The sequence below is a fragment of the Cheilinus undulatus genome, linkage group 12 (genome assembly GCF_018320785.1).
Source record: "Cheilinus undulatus linkage group 12, ASM1832078v1, whole genome shotgun sequence".
Classification (NCBI taxonomy): domain Eukaryota; kingdom Metazoa; phylum Chordata; class Actinopteri; order Labriformes; family Labridae; genus Cheilinus; species Cheilinus undulatus.
In genome coordinates, this window is record NC_054876.1 from 7,500,375 (window position 1) to 7,523,016 (window position 22,642).

At 40.3% G+C, this 22,642-nt stretch overlaps 1 protein-coding gene across 2 annotated transcripts in view; it reads right to left on the minus strand.

Moving 5' to 3' along the window:
* Positions 1-645: 645 nt before the first annotated feature.
* The window catches only part of usp25 (ubiquitin specific peptidase 25), a 77,085-nt gene continuing 55,088 nt past the window's right edge, over positions 646-22,642 (minus strand). For both annotated transcript variants that reach the window (XM_041800972.1, XM_041800971.1), the window contains 6 exons: positions 22,357-22,535; positions 20,154-20,232; positions 19,886-19,965; positions 12,208-12,331; positions 5,400-5,592; positions 646-1,504 (listed from right to left, as the gene is read on the minus strand). In XM_041800972.1, coding sequence (XP_041656906.1) covers positions 1,332-1,504; positions 5,400-5,592; positions 12,208-12,331; positions 19,886-19,965; positions 20,154-20,232; positions 22,357-22,535 — 828 coding nt within the window. In that variant the 3' untranslated portion in view covers positions 646-1,331. The remainder of the gene's footprint in view (positions 1,505-5,399; positions 5,593-12,207; positions 12,332-19,885; positions 19,966-20,153; positions 20,233-22,356; positions 22,536-22,642) is intronic.

Consider the following 22,642-nt stretch of genomic DNA (forward strand, 5'->3'; position numbering starts at 1 on the left):
ATGTGAAAATTGGGAAAAAGCATTGAAAAAGAACTGGCAAAAATGGGCATAAAGTAGGAAAAAAGTGGTATTTAATGGCAAAGGTAGCTTAATTGGGTGAAAAGTGGCAAAAAAATTGTGAAAAAATGCAAAAAGTTGGATAAACAGGACAATTAAATTTGACAATTATGCCTTCTGTATAAGTCTTAATTTCTGAGGTCAAAGTTTCCCTTTTCTAAGGTTTTCTGGGGGAATATTTCAAATGAAGACATAAAAGAGCCACAAATAATCACAAAAGAGTCACATGTGGCTCTAGAGCCACTCGTTGAGTGTCACTGTTCTAAAATACGGTGTCTGATTAGTTTATTCTTCAGTTCAATGGGGTCTGCATGCTGCTCTTCAGCTTTAAATCATATTTACAACACATGTGATGACTTAAAATTAAAGGGCAACTTTATATCTTACCAATGTTGGTATTAGCATCTGAATTTAAAATCCACACATTCACAACATTGCAGAGTGGGGGAAAATATCCCTTCTCTCACAGGACGCCCTGCCCCAAACTATGACGTAAAGCTGACTGAACCCATTCTGAAAATCCAACCACCCTTGTACAGATTTGTGAATAAATGTTATGTGAGCAAAAAAGAAACATGAGGCAAAAGGTTTGTTTATTTGGCCTAAAAGGGCCATAAATAAAATTTTATTCTCTCATTTATTAACAAGCCACAGGAAGTCCATGGCTGTCTACCACAGCACTTAAAACATTTCATTCAGTCCACAAAGACATGAGACCCATGTGAGACTCTGTGAGCCGCTCTACATCTGAAGGCTCTCTCCTTCCTTCCTTCCTTCCTTAGAAAAATAAAACAAAACATGGTAATACTGTACCAAACTGGAGGCAGAGCAGCGGGGGATCCTTTTCACGCAGAGAGAGGGGCGGGGGGGCTTCAGAGGGGCTGTGAGCGTGGTCAGGGGAGCTTGAATCAAACAGCAACAACAACAATGATAAACTAGGAAAAACCCTCAAACTCTTTCTGTTTTTTGCAAAGCTGAAGCTGAATGTACTTGGCTTTAACCACTGCAGGATCGCCTCTTCTCCTCTCACATTTCTTTATTCCCTCTAACAGTCCATCCTCTCCTCCTCCTCTTTCTTTCCTCCGATGTGTTTCGCTTAAAATAAAAGTGAAATAATATTTATAATGATAAAACCTATAGCAGCAAAAGAGTAACAGAGGAATAACAGCTAGAAGCGAGTGACCCCTGGATTTAAAGGAAGGCAAGGGTTAAACAGGTCCATGGATTTGAGCCCCGGGTCGGGCCTGTGATCGGGAAGCGGCATCCCTCTGAGCTCATCTCCCCTCCGTGGGCACCCTGCATACGGCGGCCATGATGCGGCCGAATCGCTCACACAGCTCCAGGGTGGAGTAGGCGGGCACCTTAGGGGGGTCGCGGAAGCTTTTGATCTCTGTCGAGCAGTCCAGTAACTTTGGGAGGAAGTCAGTCAGCTTCTCCTGGAGGTTTGCTGTCGGCAGGAGAACAAAAAGATCGTCACGACTGATTCGAAGGCGTTTATAGTGAGAGTTGAACTATAAAACAAAGTAATCAGAGAGTAAATATTTTCACTGCAGTATCAGACGTAGTCAGAAAACATGTTCAATGACAGACAAAGATAGTAAAACTCCAGTGAGCACAGGTCTGAGTGATAATATTAAGGTCAACAGCAGAACAAGCTCTCTGAGGACTGATACCAGAACATCCTGATAAAAGCTCAAACATCCTCTGATCTTTTTCTCTGTAGCTTTCGCTGAACATCTTTTACAGCAAAAAGCAATGCTTTATACTATTTCAGGCTCCAAACAACTCCATGGTCTGTTAACCTGCTGGTAATTTAGCTGATTAATGGCCTGTGTCTACAGCCACCATACTTTTGCACTGACAGCGCTCATTTTTAAAACAAAAACTAAAGTAGTACAATGTTTTAAGTGCTCAGCATTCTCAGCTGTTTTTTAATATAGTTCAACTTTTGGAGCATAACCATGCTCATCAATAGCACTTCTCTTAAAACCAACCAGTGCAGCCCTGCTTTACATTTTTCACATGCTTTCTTCATTTTTCCTCTGAGATCTTTAACAATGACCGTAAGGATAATACCAAAGAAAGCAGAACATTCAAACCCTCACAACAGTAAACTCCAGGCTGACACCTTCCGGTCATTTGGTCAACTAGAGAAAAAAAATCTACACATAGGGAAAAACAACCTTAGTCTCTTTTAGTGGTGTTGAAAACAGCAATTTCCACAATGCATCATGACGCAGATGTGGACGATTCTGCATTGATCAGAGGCAGCTCCTAATTAATGCAGACAGATGCTGCATGTGTATTTTCTGGTTGTAGCTGGACCTACTGTAAATACTCAAATAATGACCATATTATCATTATAATTAACATTAGAAATCTGTGGTGGAATTGGCAAAATTGAAGTTAATTAGCCAACTTTATGAGCTGAAGATGAAAAAATATGATGCGTTCAGGTAACCTCAGTAAATTAGACAACTATTTTCTATGTGATGATTTGTTCAAATGTCACATAAAAATTGAATAATTTAGTTTTTGATGAGAAACCTCAAAAAATACAGTGTGAATATGTGTTTATTTTTGAGGGATTACAATAGATGTGACAGACTGAATCATAGCATTTTAACTCCAGCACCACTCAGCTAAGACCACTTGTAGTTTAAATATTTGCCCTTATTTTGTCTTTCCACCAAACTATAGAAAGTATTGATAGTGGTATTGATAAGGACTCAGATCAGCCCTTTAATGTGCTGTACATAGACTTAAAAGAATAAAAATAAAACACTTGACATAAAAATATACTTACACTATTAAAAAAACGCTTTGATTAATCATGATTAATTACAGTTTAGAGATGATTAACTTGATTTTTTTTTTTAACCAAGTAACAGCACATACACACACACTTTTAACCCTCTGAGCTCTCAGCTATTTTGTTAACCAGTGTGTCTTGCCTGGAGTTTTTGTCTTAAAAAACTTATAAAAATCAACTCTGTGGTTCAAAGTCAAGCTGTAATCATCCTTTTCAATGGGACAACCTGGGCTTTAAGAATGTGTGTTACAGCAATGTAACTTGAATTTAAAAAAAGTTACGGGACTATAAAGACAAAAGACAGAAATCAGAGATTTGGAATAGGAAATTGACTTTCAAAAAAATTTTTATGGATTAAAATTAGAGAGGCATTACTTTCAGAAGCAGCGACAAGAAGACAAGACAAGAAGCAATTATGGCACAAGAGATTAGTGTGTATGCTGCTAAAGCGTCAGTTTTATCAGAACTTGAAGACATGTCTTCAATAAAAGAAGAACAAAGAACAGCACTTTCTTTGCAAAATCAACAAAAGTCGTGTACTGACATGTCTATAGTTGCCATGGTCCATGTTAGGCAGTTCTCTATGGAGTTTAAGACGTAATGTTTTTTGCTCTAATTGGCCTGAAAGATGTGACAGACAGAACATTTATCCAATCACCCTCTGCATTTTTTTTTTCAAAGGCTCTGCCCTTTTCCAAACACTGTCTATGGCAATGTTAATTTTGGCAGCTATTTCTAATTTTAGTCTTATTCTTTAAACAAAATGTCTTTTAGTTTTAGTCACATTTCAGTCATTTCTTCCCTTTTTAGTTTTAATCTAGTTTTAGTCGACGGAAACTCAAAAACATTCTTGTCTAGTTTTAGTCCATAACAAGTCCTCACATTTTAGTCTTTACTTTCCAAGCATTTATTTTCTTGCCTGAATCTGGTACCAAATCATGGTGGTGTGTTCTCTGCACTCTGCCAAACCTGGGGTCCCTGCTTTTTACCCACGCCGATGAAATCGGCAGGGGGTTATGTAAAGGGTTCCGTATCTTTGTTTGTTTGTTTGTATGTGTACAAGATAACTCGAGAACGGAAAGTCGGATCTTCACCAAACTTTCAGGGAATATTAGGATAGTGACAGGGAAGAATCGATTAGATTTTGGTGATGATCCATGAACCCGTTCAGTTTTTCTCGGACTTCGAAATTTTCAACACAATGGTAATCAATGGGAGTGTAAGTTCCTCGGTGGCGCTGCTTAGGCGTGGGTCTGCCGCCTCAGGCGACCATTCTAGTTACAGCTGAGAGGGAGAATAGATACAGATGCATTGTTTTTTGACAGATTTACCACAAGTAGAGAAATATCACAGATTTCGAATGTCCGACAAAAACTGAATTACATTTTATTCTAGTTTTAGTCATCCTGACGAAAACTAAACTTACTTTGTCATTTTTAGTCATCACAGATTAATTCTGTTATTCTTAGTCTAGTTTTTGTCATGGAAAAAAAAGGCTGTCAACGAACATATTAAGTCATAGTTTTAGTCAACAAAATTAACACTGGTCTATGGGAGGAACCGGTCACTGATCTAAAGATAAGTGCATGCAGGTTTTTTTTTTAATAGCCCAACGACAAACCGAGTAACTTCAGTCGACCAAGTTTGTTTTTGGTTGAATACAAGTAAACCCGAGTGAGAGGCATTCTTAACTGAGGTTGTGGGCGCTGCCAGCACAAACAACCATCAGCTGTAGACACAGGCACTTGTACATCTTATGTTTCTGTTATAAAATGCCAATTCGCCCCCATACACTGATAATTCAGAAGCTGCTTCACTGCTTAAAACCTGCTGGGAAACAGAGCCATGCAGACCAGGGTTCTCCCTCATTAGGTCACAATCCTGCATTAAATAAAGCACTGGTGTACTGGTGAGTGAATAAACCCGAGGAGAGCTGGTTTGGTTGAAAAGATTCCTCTATTTAAGAGGACAAAAGACTATCAGCAGTGGACCAGCGCAGTGATTTGCAGGCTGAAATGTGTAAAACAATCACTTCAGGCTCAGAGCTGAACTACTGTACATGAAGACTGCAGGATTAAGTCTCCACATGGTGAAAACAGATGGTACTAAAAGAGCTACACAGCTACACAGAACTGAAGGGGAATGTACATGCAGGAAGACATTTTAAATCTCTATCCCTCAAAGAAACCTGAAATGGGGGATTGTTTTTTACCATGTTTCATCCATTTTCTTTTGTCATTTTAAGGCATTTCATGACGAGGTCTACCACTTTTCTCAGCTGGGGAAATAGAAGATACAAACTGCCACATCTGCTCCATGATAAAACACCACCTCACTTCTAATCATTGAGATTTCCCAGCAGCAGAGAAAATGCCTCAATCATGCCAGCCCTTCTGATTTGCTATCTGAGTGCTGTCCTGATTCTGCTGATCTTTGGCAGGGTTCAGGGAATGTTCCAGTAACCTTCGACTTCAACTCTCCAGAAATATCTAACGGGGCGGGTTGTGCCGCTCCTCTCTCAGGGACTCACACTCCATCTCTTGGCCCAGGTAGGAGCACCAGCGGTTCCTCATGTCCTCCACAGCCAGCAGGTCTCTATCCGTGTCATGGATCAGCAGCAGAGGGATGCAGGGGACCACCAGCTCGTTCATGATGCCCAGGCCCGTCGTCACCTCCGGCTCCTCTCCAGACTCAAACATGCCCGCTGCTTGCTCGTTTAGTTTCTGTGGGAGGGGGAAGCAGTGATGGGTTACTAAAACAAGGGTCAAATAAATCATCTTTAACATTAATTCAATATACATTAGACCAGTGTATCTCAACTCTGCTCAACCAAAGAGTCAAATTGTTGAAAAATGCCATTGTAAGAGCCACAGTCCAGATGGTGAAGTGACTAAAATGGGCAAAAAAGCTGCAAAAACGTGTAAAAAAGGGGGAAAAGTGGCATTTACTGGCAAAAGGCAGCTGAAATGGGCAAAAAATTGCAAAGGAGCGGGATAAAAATGGCTAAAACTGATGGAAAAGGGAAAAAAATGGGATAACAGTGGCAAAAATGGTTGAAAAAGTGGCTAAACGAAGTGGTTAAAAATGGGCTAAAAGCAGCATAAATAAATAAAAAGTGGCAAAAAAATGGGGGGAAATGGGACAAAATAGGCATACAATGGAGAAAACTGAGTAAAAAGTGGCAAAAATGGGTGCAAAGTGACTGAAGTGGGCAAAAAAGCCGTAAAAAAGTGGAAAAATTGGAGAATAGTGGCATCTAATGGCAAAAGGCAGCTGAAATGGGTGAAAAATTGCAAAGAAGCAGGATAAAACTAGCTAAAACTGATGAAAAAGGGCAAAAATGGGATAAAAGTGGCAAAATGGTCAAAAAAGTGGCTAATGCAAGTGGTAAAAATGGGCTAAAAGCAGCAGAACTGGATTAAATGTGTCAAAAAATGTAACAAAAAGGGAAAAATAAAGGTTGACAATTAAATTTGACCATTAAAACCTACTGTATAAATGTGGGAAACAAACTGGTTGATGTAACTTGCAATGAGAAATTTCAGAGGTCAAAGTTTAAAAGAATAATACTTTAAATTAAGACATAAAAGAGCCACAAATCATCACAGAAGAGCCACATGAGGCTCAAGAGCCACACGTTAAGTATCACTGTATTAGACAAAAGCCACACTAAAACAAAACTGGGTCAACCGTGCCCCCAAAACACCAAACTAAATTAAAAAGTTGATATCAATGGGTTTTACATTTCCTTTCTTTCGTTAGATATTAATAGTCTAACTACTGTTTCTTTTGGGGTTTTGCTGCTTGTAAACCTAAACTGTAATGCTGCCTTGGAGGACTCGGTTAAAAAAACTGCTTTGAATGCATCTGCCCCCAACCCTCAACCGTCACAAGATTTCTTTGTTGTAAATAAAAGCAAAATAATCTTTTCGATCACATTTTTCTTGGACAGATAACTTTATATCTACATGCCAGCACATTTGAATCTTGATATTTCTACATCCTATCTGGATATGTTTTAGAAGTCAGACATTATTTGACATAACAGTAACATAAAAAGTAATTTAAAATACACAACAGTTGTCATTTTTTCAGCCAGGCCACGAGAAAAGCTGCAGATTAAAAAAAATCTAAGTGTAATATTAAAATAAAAGTGGCACTAAAGTGATAATTTTGGAAAACAACATCACTTCTCATCGAAGTTATCATCTGGTAGCATTATAAACAATGACTGATGTTTAGTTAGAAAAAAGACAAAATTACAAAATTTTGGATGAAGGAAGACACACACAACAACAGTGCAATGGTCCTGTCTCAGTTTGGGCAATTCATTTACAGGGATTTATACAGAGCCTATAGAAAGTATTCCATCCTTGGATGTTTTGACCTAACATTGATTTAACAAACAATAATGGTCAATTTAATTGGGCTTTTTTGCTCTTTGATGCCAAGGTAAAAACAGATATCTACAAAATATGTGGTAAAATAAGTGACTGCATAAATATTCATCCCCTTCAAGTCAGCATTTAGTAAAGTCACCTTTTGCTGAATCAGGCTTGCACATCTGGACACCTAAATTTTACTCCAGTCTTATTTGCAAAACTGCTCAAGCTCTGTCAAGTTGCACAGGGATCGGACATGAAAAGCCCTTTTCAAGACCAGCCACAAATTCTCTATTGGACCGAAGTCTTGGCTTTGACTTGGTCAACATTCATCTTGTTATCTCAAACTGTGTGGCTTACACTGTATGCTTTGGGTCAAAGTCCTGCTGGGAAATAAATCTTCTCCCAAACCGTGGTTCTCTTGCAGGCTGAATATGATTGTCCTCCAGGATTCTCATGTAGTTTGCAGCATTCATTTACCCTCTACCTTTAAAAGCCTTCCAGGGCTGGCTGCTAAGGGGCATCACCACAACATGATGCTGCCACTAGTGTGCTTCACAGTGGGGATGGTGTGTTTGTTGAGTTGTGCAGTGTTTGGTGTCTAGTTTGATGTCCAAAAAACATCATTTTGGTCTCATCAGACCAAATAACTTTCTTCTACTTGACCCTGGAGTCTCCTGCATGGTGAACTCCAGTCCAGATTTAACCTAAGTTTTTTCCAACAGTGGTTTTCTCTTTGCCACTTTCCCATAAAGCTTTGACTGGTGAAGAACCTGGCAAACAGTTGTTGTATGCAGAGTATCTCCTTGCCTCCAGTGCCTTAGAATTTTTTCTGGATTCAGCCCCTGACATATTCTTTTCAATAACCTTTTCTCTGAGATGCTTGGGATGTTCTTTTGTCTTCATGGTGTAATGGTAGACAGAAATACTGATTAATCAGTGACTGGACCTTCCAGACACAGATGTCTTTACACTACACACCAGTTGCCTGGACCTCTGCTGAATTAGGTCAGTCACTTTAAAAGGAGTGAATATTAATGCCTTCACTTATTTTCTGTTACGTATTTTTGTTAAATCTCTTTGCAGAAATCTGTTTCCACTTTTTTCACTTTTGTCAAAAAAAGTAAAATGATATTGACTATGACTGATTTATAAAATCATTAACATTTCCAAACATCCATGTGTGAATACTTGCCATAGGTACTGGATCAATTGTCTTTATGACTTAGTCACACGGGTTTAGCCTCACAATCCTTTGGCAAATCAAACACTTTGTGTAATGCATGCTGTGAGGCACTGACTTTAGGAGGAGTAAAGTTCTCTTACAATGAAATCAACTAGTTAAGAGTTAGCTTCTACTTAAAACCTGTATTCAAGCTTAGATTTCTTCAGTTTGTCAAATTTTCACCATAGGACATTGTCAAATCAATTAATTAGTTAGGACAAACACAATGGGATAATTTTTATTTTAAATTAAATTTGATAAGATGCATCAAAATGCAGCATAAAATCCAAATAAGCATTTAAAAATCAAGCACAGATAATGCGTGTTTATGCATATTTCCATCCACTACTGTCATGTGAGTATTAGGAGTCAACAGGTCAAGCTGTTGGTAGGAAAAACACAAAAAAAGAATCACAAAAATGCGGGACAAAGGAGGGCTAAAGACTGTGCAGCATTATTGTCCATAGCCTAATCATAGTCTTGGATGCTAGTGAAGGGGTGAACTAAAAGGAGGATATTGTCAGTGGAAATTAAGGGTTTCTGAACCTGTGCTCTTGAAAGATTTCTGCTTCCTGGCATCTTACTTAAGCATGTTAATCCAGAAATGTCATTGCTTATTTGCCGAACATGTTTCCACTGCAAGAAGCCACGCTGTCCTTTTATCTAAGCGCCAAATTTTCCACAAACCCCAAGGGTGACGTCTTTGGCAATATTTCAAGGTTTTCTGAGTTTGCAGCATTTCCAGGAAGTTTTTTTGTTCTAAATTTAGGGCATAAAATCTGATGGATGAAAACCTCACTGTCGTCAGGCAACTTTTGCTAATTGCGAGAGCTTTTGAAAAATGATTTGAAAGCAGATTTATGGAATTTACTGACAAAAGTCTGCGATATCCTAGGAGTAACAAAGTTGCACAAATAGGTTGCTTGCAGTCACGTCCTCCCAGTGATGCACAAAATTCAAATGGAGAGCAGCAGTGAAGGATAACAATTAAGAACTGAAGGACAGCTAATAAGTTTAACTCCCTTAGGTGGACCTGCACACTGCATCATCAGATTAATCCTATATAATTTTGGTATGCTTCCTACACTTCCTATACTGCGAAAAAGTGAATTTTCCCATGGATTAACCAATTTTCCTGGCATGGAGGTGACTGATATCACATACTGCTCAGTCCTTAAGGCAGGGGTGTCCAAACTTTTTACACTGAGAGCTGCATACAAAAATGCATAAGGATGGTGAGGCCATTTTCATATAGCTCACCCTGAGGACAGTAATGTTAGTAAAACCAATGTTATAATGGTTAAGACATCCTCAGTGAATAGGTATGCTTACATGGATAGTTAATAGCTGACAAGGCAATTAACCAATCATTTAAAGGATTTTAGGAAGGCCAATCCAATTTCAAGTGGGCCTTGGTTGGCCCTGGCTATGACTGGCTCTACCTCTGAAACACCTCTGGTACTGCTATTAGCCCTTGAAATCCATCAGGGTGTTATAAATAAACTTCTGTTATTATTTTGGTTGCCAATATGTCTTTCCTTTACAGTGTTGTCTTCATTTAGTCACAAAAAAATTCAATTCAATGTGGAAAGCAACCTAGTAAGGATGTGTCGTTCATGAACGCAGAGCCGACTCTTTCATAAGAATCAAGCAGCTGGCTCCCGTTTGAATTTCAGTTTCTGTTATTTTAAAGACATTTAAAAGGCCAAACTGGCACCAAATGAAGAGCTGTTTTGCTGATCTGAGCTAAATGATCCACATCTTTAAAAGAGATGGATTTCCCTTCATAATTAGCAAAGCTAATAGAACATTGGCTGCTAAAACCCGAGCCCGATCAGGTTTTACAGTGGCAAACTATATTAAAAATGGACCACTTAGTGGAAATGGACCATATATGAGTGTTGTCTGACTCAGCACTTCCAGACTGTAGACAGGGGGCTGTAATCCATGCTTGCCACCAATTCCCTGTGAGCCTTTTAAAGTTTTTGCCACAATATTTAATTACTTTTAGGATTCGAAAGCAGCTCAAGATTGTTTTCTCTGAATCTGAATGGTTGGCACAGCTGCACGCAGTAGAAAAATTTGGCTCTTTGATAGTGCTTCTCTATGCAGAAACCACTTGCTGCCTTCTATCTAGAGCTTTTCACTGTGACGCAATGTCATCTGCATGACTTGAAATGGTATAAAACAGCAGCGGGCACCTTTCTCTTCCACCTCTCCGTGACTTTGTCTCCCTGTGCCTCACAGAAACTCTCGACAGTTTGAAAACTTTGACTCAAGCAGGAAGTTGCCCTCTGGCTTTGACTTCTCTACAGGAAAATACAATGCTAACTTTTAAACTTTTTATACTTCTGTTATCTTATGTAAACATCCTAACTCCTAACATTATTCTGAAGTGTTTTCAGTTTTGCTTTCAGTCTGCTTTCACAGATAAGTATCAGCCAGCTAAAGCGCTCAGAGTAATCCAGAAAAAGACATCATTAATATCAGTGAATCTCCTGCAGCCAGAGGAGCTAAAGTGGGTCCTGATGTTCCTCACTGCATGTGGATTCAGGCTTTTCTTCCTCTTCTTGGATAAAACTGCCTTGCTGTCACAGACAAACTCTCTAACCTCCTCTCTGAGGAAACGACCCGATTTTCTGAGAGCCAGTTTGGAATCGAGGGACTGCAGGGCTGGATTTTGCACAACATCCAACTACATTAACTGTGTCAATGTTAGCAGTGTTTTCAATTAAAACAAGAGCTGAAGGTAAACAGTCAGGCGGACGCAGCCAGAGGTTCTGGCCCGAGATCTGAGCTGACCGATCGGGCCTTGCAGAGCCGAGGTTTGAGGTGAGCTGAGGACACGCTTGTGTCTCATGGTAATGTGTTTACACTCGCTGGCCCTCCTGCTTCCTATTCCCTCTCCGGTGATTACATTATGAGCACAATGTGGGTGTAAGGTTACTGAGTGCAGCAGCAAGAGGGCTGCTAAACACCAGTATGAGGCCGATCTCACCAAAATACCCTCAGCCCTAACCAATAATACCAGAGTGCAGCCTGCAGCGTGGAGGGGGTGAAATGAAAAGGGGCTCACATCGCGTCGCTGAGAGGATTTTCATCTGTCAGTATCAGATGAAAAACCTTCACTGGAATCTTTTGTGGGCTGCGAGCGAGCCAAAGCAATATCTCAGCAGAAGCAATTTGATTATAGTAGCACGGCGCGGTACTGAAGGGGAAATGTCTGAGCGTGTTCGTTTTGCTGAGTCACTTTAGCAAAGGAAGTTTGACACTGAGGGAAGGGAGTGACGAAGATGAGAGGAAGATCACAAGGGGAGATCTGACAGACTACAGCAGCAGATAATGATTACTTTCCCTCTTGGTTAATCTGTTAATGAATTTCTAGAATAATCAATTAACAGAGGCGTGAAAAGATGTCAGAAAATAGAGAAAATGTCCATTCCAGTTTGTTAAATCCCAAGGCAAAGTCTTTAAGCAGAGACTAAAACCATCAAAGATTTGTGCATCAGTACAATTTTACATTGAAAGAGCATGAAATCTCCATATTTAAGAGGCTTAAAACACATTTTTCTACTTGTTTTGCATGGAAAAATGCATAAATACATGCATCAACCATCAAAGAGGTAGTTAATTTTTTTCTATTGCTCTAGTCATGGATTTTTTTAACAAACCGGCAATCTGGCGTGTTGGAATATAGACAAATCTCAGTGGTTCTGTCTGCATTTCCTCACCAGTAAACACTCTCGCCTGTAATGACCCAGCAGTTCCTCGTCATGCCCTCTGTAGAGCCCTTTCAACCGGAGCTCCTTGTTGTACTGGTACGAGTAGATGAGGTACATCAGCGCCTCCACGTAACTGCACAGAGAAAGAGAAGAGAGAAGCAGATGTGACGTTTAGATAAAATCGCATCAAAGTTGTAGCGAGAGTTTAAGGAGTGAACTCTCAGAAAAGAAATAAACTCGCTGAACTCTCTGCACTCACACTATAAAAGCTGGAGGATGAACAGGCTGTGAGATGCTGCCCTCTACAGGACATGTTTCAATATTTGGAAACTGCTGCAGACAAAGCTTTGTTATCAGCGGAAAAGGTCCAGACTGCATGGAATCCAAATTTATGTACCTGAACTCAAATATACCCCTGTGAATTCGTGATAGGACAGAATAATACTGAGTATATCTGACCAGTTTTTGCCTGAGACATAAAAGACCAGACCTAGTGCAGGTCTAAAGCCTGATGCTTTTCTGGTCATCTGACTACTGAGAGCGCTTTCCTACAACCTTAAATTTATATCATGGTATTTTTTCTTGCCCTTTAGAGTAACAGTATTACAAAAATTAAAAGAGAAAACACATTTAAATGCATATTCAGGTGTTAAATCCCTCCTTTCCTCCCCAAAAAACCCTGGAATGGCATACTGAATGCATGTCTGAGCATCAGATCACTTCTTCGTAACTGCACCTGTAGTTTTAAGTTTCATTCCTCTCCTGCTGAGGTGTATAAAGCTGCTCCTATATACTACTATAACTATAGACTTTTAATGTGAAGAACTGGACAGGAAAAGCAGGTTTACCACTCTTTTAATTTAGCTTTAGCAGCAGTACCAGTGAGTTTACACAGCTTCAAAGTTTACAGCTGCTTCCCTGACCTCATTTAATGTCACAGCCTGCTTCTTTGAGTCATCATGGGCTTAAAACAAGTGAGTCATGAGTTTAAACACCTTTAAATCGTTGTTTAAGCTCTTAGAAGATGAAAAGCTGAGGTGCTGGGGTAAAGACAAAGAGACTCGATCCACTGCAGCTCACAGCGTGTGATAAAGCTCCAGACAGGCTGGCAGAGACGCTGTGAAAAGTGACACACTCGCTATTTTTCTGTTATTACAGATGTCAAACTTGGAGAGGAGAGAGCACCATTTTACCTGTATTTTACCGGTATTGAATGTTAAATCCAATGTCACCTGGATGCTTGTTGCTAGTGTTTTTTCAAAGTAACTGCAGCTTGTTAAACTAGAGCAAAACATGCTGATGATGGGGCTCTGTAATATCGTCTGTCTCAGCTCAGAACTTACAGCTGTTAAGCACCACCTTTAGGAGAGATAGAGTTTAGTAGGGATATAGGGCTGCAAAAGGTGGAAGGAAGTGCAGACTGTAGTACGGCTTGAAAGGCTCCCACTACCCCAGGGCCAAGTGGAGTCCCCTACCTGGGCTATAAAAGCATGCCTAATGTCCTTAAATTTCTGTGGCAATTACTAAAACGGACCACACACTATGTGATGATTGTACAGATTATCAGGCTGAATTCCTCCTTGCAGCCAAAGTCAACAAAGGCCCAATTATCAGATGGCTCTGAAGATTCCCTAGCCAGATTATCCTGTGGTGTGTTACGAGTGAAATTACCCTCTCCAACCTGATCACAGGCGCTGTGTGTGGTGAGCACTGAGAACAGCCGAGCAGATACAAGCAGACATTGTGGTGTGATATGGAGGAATAGCCAATGGCAGAGCAGGCTGACTGAAGGAGGAAGTAAAACAGAAACAGAGCCATAGCAACGATAATGCCATAGACTACGCTGGTAAACGGGAAGCATAAGGTTGGATGGAGCTCTGAAATGTTTGTGGCAACAAAACAAGTCTTTAACAACGTGTACTACCACAGGCGAAAAGACAAGGGAGGGAGCTGGACCGAAGTTACAACTATAATGGACTAACGGCTAGCCTTTTCCCTCTAAAGTCACGTTTGACTGCGCGAGACTGGGCGTTTTGAGAGATGAGACAAGGCTGAAACTCTGGAAATCGGTGTGTGGTGTGCTGAGTTAATACACTCTTTCTACAACATACACTGTACAAACAAAACAGGAAAATCAGTGATCAGTTATCACTGTGTGCGGTCTCTGAAACAATCTATCCCAAGAGACTGGTATAGACCAGTGGAAATCCTGGCTCCCAAGGAGAAGGAGTCCCCTGATTTGAGACAGTTTAGAACTTCTTCACTGTTAAACATAGCGGGAAAGATTTGTTTTTATCATAGCACAGAGGATAACTAGTTACTAAGAAAGAAATACTTTAATAGATACAAAAGTAGTCAAACTATTTCTCTCGTTTCTGCAGCTAACAATGCCCTGGGGCGGTGCCATGGGACTAACTGAATGAACACTGGCAAAGGAAGTTCCCATTTGACAACTCTGGTGCAGTGTTGGCTTCTTGCTGCCCAACAGTCAGCATGGTTGACTTGTAGAGGTGAACAGTAAGGATTTAACTGTGTTTAGTTTTGAGTGTAATAGAGAATTATCATGGATTTTCAATGTCCATCGGTTTGCACTAATATTTTAGTTTTATTTAAATCTTCTTGACAAAGCTTTAACTTACTTTTTGTCCGTTTTTATTGCCAAAGATCAGTTTTTAGCCAGTCTTAGTATTATCTTTTTCATGAAAAGAGGGTAGATGACAAGCATTTTTAGTCAGAGTTTCAGTCGACAAAATTAACACTGCTCTAGTGAGAGATAAATGGCTGCAGACGATGAGCCAACTAACCGAATCCAATTTGTTTAGACCTGAAAATAACAGAAGTTCACTTCCTTATTCATGTCTCTCTCTGTAGCCAAACAAGCTCAAAAATTCCCTCGTCCTCTGCCTAAACTGAATCAGTGGCTATACTTTCCATCTCCTCCCATGTCTCCTCTCTTTTCTTCATTGCAACATTTGCAGTAAATAAACTGCTGCTCTATATTAATCAGCTCCATCTCCAACATCATATGCCTGGTTTCAGTTTCCATGGGTTCCTGTACACAAACAAGGCGGGCAATGTGGCTGAACTTAAAACTGGAGATATCACCAGCATAGAAATTTTACTGCTGACCTAGTGTTAAGGAATATTGCACAGCTATGTGGATAAGTATGTAGCTCTTACGATGGCATAGGCCACTGTGATGTAACTATAGAGCAGGTGCAGTGCAGAAGTACAAATGAGGCTTCAGAGGAATTCTATCCTGGATCCAGAACCTGCCAGGTCTAAGAGTCAATGATTCAAAATGAAATTTAACAGCTGTAGTGAATTTACAGTGAACCTCAACTTTAAGCAGGAGCAGAATTTTATTCAAGTCACAAAAATGATATTTAAAAACTAATTTGGATACAGATATCTCATTTAAAATATACTCAAGCTAAATTTTCTTGCACCACTGGCAGACATTTTTGCTTTTAACATGTAATACAGTCCTTAATTTTGCTTTATATCTTTAACTGTTTTTTTTTTTAGGTTGAATGTGTCTTAAAGTAAGTGTAATGACATTCTAGACTAAAAACAAGACAAAAACGTTTGCTTAAATTTGAGCTTTTGAAGTGTTTTTTCTTTGTTTTAAGCACTGCTATCATGCTGGGACATTATGCAGCTGAATACAAGTGATATAGTGGATCCAAAAAGGCATAGATTTACAACGACTGTCTTTATTCAAATGTGTTCTGTGTTTAAACTGTATCTTCAGTGGTCTGTTGTTGTTTCCCTCTTTGCAAACTTTGAAGTGTAATGAAATTTGCAAGGCAATGTGCACAAATATAATTTCCTTCCAGCTACATGAAATGAGTCTGGCTCTCCTCGAGGTTTCTGCCTGTTGAAAGGAAGTTTCTCCTTGCTGCTGCTAGTCTGGTAAATGTTGCAGAGTGCTGTGCTCATGGTGGATTAAAGATAACAAAGAGAACAATCTCTTTGAAGAATAAAACAAAGATTGATTGAAAAAATCAACAAAGCTGAACTGGAAAAACAAAAAGTTATTAAGCTACAGAAAAACCATCTGTTATGTCACATAAGGCACCACTTTCCAACCTTTAGTCTGTCAATATTGCTTGCCTGTATTTCAAATGTCTTTAATAATCATTTTATTTTACAGACTCTTATATTTTCTTGTGTCCTAAACTGCTAAGATGTTACTGATTTCTGCCTTTTTTTTGGCAGAGTCACTTTAATCTTGATTTTCCCCTCTTTATTCTCCATAACAATTTGACGTAAAAGTGATGTTATTGCTAAGTTGTACTTCTTTACAATGTGCACCCTGTATTCTTTACTTCAAGTGACTCGCACTGATTAAGGGTCCTGCCAGATCCATCCATGTATTATTTCATGATAAACAGAGCCACAGCTACACAATAGGACCAGACCAGGCAAAAAGAGCACAGTGACATATGTGTGCAGCCTTTTAAAGACCTATGCACTCCGAAAACTCAATCTTAACAAGTGCATTTGTCTGTTTCAGTTGTTGCGTGTCTTGGAATTAGTTTAAGCAGCTTATTTTGGACATTTTTACTCCTAACCTGTTTAGCTCTGGTAAAACAAACAAACTGTTTGTAAAGTCCAAGTAGTTCACTTCCACTGGTGTGAAAGCTGTTTATTAAAACCCTGATGTGAACCAAACAACTGTACCAATACTGCTTGGGAGGGGGTGCATTTACACTTTGGCCAGCTGCACGATAATTCCCCCCTCCCCAGCCCCCCAGCTGGCCTGCACTCACACCGTTCCAATCCAAATGAGACTTGAGCACGGATATGTCATCACACTGTAATATGACACACGGTTTACGAGACACAGGGACCCCGAGTGCTAATACAATTAAGTATGACACAGACAACATGACAGATATTTTACTCACTCTGTGACTGATCTGAAGTCATTGTGGTCAGATACGGCTGTTACACTCCACTATTGATTAAAAAAAAAAAAAAAAAAAAAACTATTCTGCATAGTACAGCTTGTACAGTATGAGTGTGCCTTTGGTCTTTTTTAAGAGATGCAGTGACTGTGAATGCTAGGGTCAGGGTCTGTGTCTTGGTCATGTTTACCTGCTGTCAAAGCCTTTTCCTTCCTCAAAAGCTTTATCTAAATAAACCTCCGTACAAGCGATTTGATTCAGAGTATAGTGCAGCCGAGCAGGGAATAATTCAAAATAAAAGCATTCTGTATAAATAAAGAAAGTTTCTCTGAACAAATGCCAAACCAGGCTTTTATTTTGAAAAGCACATTCAGAAGTGTACTTGTTATATGTTTTTCTTTCCTGTGACATATTCTACTGTTTTGGACACTGAAAACTTCACAAATCGTAGAAGTCTAGAGAACAACTTTAACAGACACATTTCAGCTCGTTGTCGTCATAAGGGTTGTCAACAAGCCGGGTGCAAACATAGTTCACCATTGTAATCATGCATACACTATATCGCCAAAAGTATTCACTCACCCATCCAAATAATTGAAATCACTTCCATGGCCACGGGTGTGTAAAATCAAGCACCTAGGCATGCAGACTGTTTCTACAAACATTTGTGAAAGAATGGGTCGCTCTCAGGAGCTCAGTGAATTCCAGCGTGGCACTGTGATAGGTTGCCACCTGTGCAACAAATCCAGTGGTGAAATTTCCTGGCTCCTAAATATTCCACAGTCAACTGTCAGTGGTATTACAACAAAGCGGAAGCGACTGGGAACGACAGCAACTCAGCCACGAAGTGGTAGGCCACGTAAAATGACGGAGCGGGGTCAGCGGATGCTGAGGTGCATAGTGCACAGAGGTCACCAACTTTCTGCAGAGTCAATCGCTACAGACCTCTAAACTTCATGTGGCCTTCAGATTAGCTCAAGAACAGTCCGTAGAGAGCTTCATGGAATGGATTCCCATGGCCGAGCAGCTGCATCCAAGTCATCACCAAGTGCAATACAAAGCGTTGGATGCAGTGGTATAACGCACGCCGCCACTGGACTCTAGAGCAGTGGAGACACGTTCTCTGGCGTGACGAATTTCGCTTCTCATTCTGGCAATCTGATGGGCCAGTCTGGGTTTGGCGGTTGCCAGGATAACGGTACTTGTCTGACTGCACTGTGCCAAGTGTAAAGTTTGGTGGAGGGGGGATTATGGTGTGGGGTTGTTGTTCAGGAGCTGGGCTTGGCCCCTTAGTTCCAGTGAAAGGAACTCTGAATGCTTCAGCATACCAAGAGATTTTGGACAATTCCATGCTCCCAACTTTGTGGGAACAGTTTGGGGATGGCCCCTTCCTGTTCCAACATGACTGTGCACCAGTGCACAAAGCAAGGTCCATAAAGACATGGATGAGAGAGTTTGGTGTGGGTGAACTTGACTGGCCTGCACAGAGTCCTGACCTCAACCCCATAGAACATGTCTGGGATGAATTGGAGCGGAGACTGAGAGCCAGGCCTTCTACAACAACATCAGTGTGTGACCTCACAAATGGGCCTCTGGAAGAATGGTCAAAAATTCCCATAAACACACTCCTAAACCTTGTGGAAAACCTTCCCAGAAGAGTTGAAGCTGTTTTAGCCGCAAAGGGTGGACTGATGTCGTATTAAACCCTATGGATTAAGAATGGGATGTCACTTAAGTTCATATGTGAGTCAAGGCAGATGAGTGAATACTTTTGGCAATATCGTGTATTTGCTACAAGCTAAATACGGCTCTCTATTGTTTACTGTCTCCTCTGGCTGATAACCACATGCGGTTATCAGCCAGGCTTACAAAAAAAATAAAATAGGCGAGACTTTGATTCTCTACGTTCTCCACATGTGAGACATGCGTACCAGGTATGTGAAGCGCAGCTCTCACACAGGCAGTCTGAAAGTCCTGACAAGCGACCAAAATAAAAATCAAGCTGTGTTGGGGCCAAGATGTGCAACTTGCACTGTGCCGACACTTTGTCCAATTAGTTTTAAGCAGGGTTGATATTAGCTGATACCGATGCATACCTATTTTCAGATGTGGTTTATTTATTGCAAGAACATGAAAAAACTTAAATCCAAGCTAAATCAGGAAGCATTTAGCTTATTTTCTGGTTGAACCAGCTAGTGTGAATTTCACAAGCCTTTAAAATATCCACCAGGCGTCCTCTGTGTTTATTACAGCTGGACTTGTGTTAAACACCATAGGCATACCAGACAGATCTCTTGACACAACTTCAGTGCATGAGCAGGCCACGGTTCAGGGGTATTAACATGCATCTTAAGCAGAACTGTCTTGATAAACACCATTCACATGTTATTTTCATGCCACAGTTGCACCTCAGTTTCAAACTGCGCTATTTGCCTGCAGAGGTGAATACAAACTTTACAACTAATGAGCAGAGTCAGCATCAATCCACACAGCTGTCTGTCCCTTCTGAAAGAAATTTTCTCTGGAGCAGCCAGAGCCAAGCAGGAGTCATGTAGTCTTTGTTTACATCCGCCATTTTCCCTGCTAGTAACTCTGACTAATTAGAGAGCATTTTAACCAAGCATCACACATTTTAGTTTGCTTGTTAATGTCCCTGTGTGAGCATGGACCAAACTAGAGTTCATTATGCAGCAGCGTTACATACAAACAACCTGTAGGTATGAAACCCTCTTAGCACATGTTATTTGACATGTTTTTTTACGCTTTTAACGTACTTTGTCTTCTGAAATAGCTCCAAGCCAGTCATCATGAAGATGGTCGTCTCCCGGAAATTCCTGTATGTCTGATGCCACATCTGATCAAAACAAACAGAAGTTAGCACCGGCAAGTTTACTGACATTTAAATATCATCATTCAAACAAATGAAAACTGTATTTTAATGATTTAATACATAAAAGCAATGATATAAAGATGATGTGTGCATTAAAAGCAGTCTAAAAGGCTTGGCTCTTTACTTAAAGATAAATAAAACCCACGTCTGACCTCGTATTCATCCATGTTGACCTCGTCGGGCTTAATTAGGTCCAGTTTGGCACGTGCCACATTCATAATGCTTTTACATCTGTGGGGGGAGGAAGGGGAGACAGGAAGAGGAGTCTGCGTTAGCGGCGAGATGGTGAGTCATTGTGAGGTACTTCAGGAGATGAAACAGTCGGTGCTGGCCCGCGGCCTCAGCGTGGCCTAATGAATCACTCTTTAGTGCTGAGAGGAGAAGTGAAACACTCCTCCCGAGGCTCCTATTCAGGCCACATGCACACATAAATCTAATTATCTTGCTCAAAATAGAGGAGAAGGCACAAATCAATTCTTCACTCATGAATATGGATTGAGGCCAACAAGCGCAGCTGAAAACTTTTAACGGCGAGTTAGAGGAAACACACACCCTAATGACACAAGCATCACAACTTTAACATGGAGGGTAATTTCATGTTTTCCAGCAGCATTAAAAATTATCATTATGGGACAGGTTTCTCTTTGGATTTGTGTTTCAACGATAGAAAGAGGGAATAATATGAGGAAATAAAAGCTTTGTCCCTGGTGATGGTATGGCTATTCACCGTGCATGTCTGAGAGAGGGCCTTTGCTGCCCTCTGCTGGTCATTTTGAGAACTTGCTTGATGCCACACTGGGCTGTTCTAAAACTGCTCCCTCATCACTCCCAGTCTGGTCATAGTGAACTCCGTCTGACGTCATGAATGAAGTGCTCTCTTTTAAGACGGAAGATTAAATACAGCAGGAGGCTTTGTGTCTAGCCCCCCTCATTAACAAAGAAAACAGCAAGGTATTATGTTGCTAAAATACAATCCTAGTTTCAGAACAGTTAGGGCGCTTTGTAAAATATAAATAAAAACAGAATGCAAAGATTTGCAAACCTCATAAGCCAATATTTTGTTCACAATAGAACATAAACAACAAATCAGATGTTGAAACTGAGACATTTTACCGTTTCATGTTTGAATTTTATAGTGGCAACATATCTCAAAAAGTTGAGATGGCAACAAAAGGCTGGAAAAGTAAGTGGTACTAATAAAATAAAATAGCCAAAGGAGCATTTTGCAACTAGTTAGGTTAACAGGCAACTGATCAGTAATATGATTGGGTCTAAAGGGAGCATTTAGGGAGGCAGTGTATTTTAGAGGTAAAGCTGGACAGAGGCTCCCCAATCTGCAAAATTCTACGTCTAAAAGTTCTGGAATAATTTCAGAAAACTGTTTAACCTCAAACTTTGAAGGCATTGAATATCCCGCTGTCTGCAGTACATATTAACATCAAAAGATTCAGAGAACCTGAGAAATCTCTGTGCAACACTACATAAAAAAACAGACAATTCTGTAAGAGAAATCACTGCATGGGCTCAGGAACATTTCCAGAAATCAGTGTCTGCCAAGAAAGTTAGCTGTGCCGTGCATAAATGCAATTTAAAGCTATATCATTCAAAGAAGAAGCCATATGGGAACATGATTAAGACACACCACTGTCCTCTCTAGGAAAAAGCCTATTTAAATAGACTGAAGCAAAATGGAAAACTGTTCTGAGGTCAAATGAGCAGTTGCAGCGTGGGCAGCTTACACATCTGGAAAGGCACTATCAATGCTGAAAAGAACATAGAGCTACAGAGCAACAGATACTCCCATTTAGACAACGTCTCTTTCAGGGAAGGCCTTGACTTTTTCTGCAAGACAATGCCTAAAACACATACTACATCTATCACAACAGCATAGCTTCACAGTACTGGTTTTGAACAGGCCCGCCTGTAGTCCAGACCTTTCACCAATAGAAAGCATTTGGAGCATCATAAAAGGAAAAATCTGTCAAAGAAAACCCAGGAATGTTGAGCAGCTAGAATCCTACACCAGACAAGAATGGGACAACATCCCTTTCGGAAAATTCCAGCAACTGATCTCCTCAATTCCCAGATGTTTACAGACTGTTGTTAAAAGAAGAGGAGATGCCACACAATGGTGAACATGACCCTGTCCCTATTTTCTTGAGATATGTTGCTGCCATCAAATCTAAAATGAGCTGATATTTTAATGAAATGTTAAAATGTCTCAGTTTAAACATCTGATATGTACTACTGTTAATTAAGTATGGGGGGAGGGTGGAGGAAGCACTTAGAGAAAGGCCCTTTATGATTTTTTTCATGTATTTTGATGCACTGGAAGATGTCTTAGGTCTGACCCACCTCTCATCGAAGGCCAGGTTCCTGTCAGCAAACTGTGTGAGCAGAGTTCTCTCCAGGATCTTCTTGGGCGCCTGGTTCTGGATGAAGTACACGATGATGTGCTGTAGTCTGTAGTCGTTTTCAGGAGGCGTGTCCTCCTGAGCAAATCTGAGTAGACGAGCGTACTCCAGCTTTATGGCCTGACAGGAGAGACAGACACTCGGTCAAACATTCTGACTACAGTCAGGGTGATATTTAAGCATGTACTTGTTATGGTTACTATCAAGTTGATGGAGATCTAGTGGGG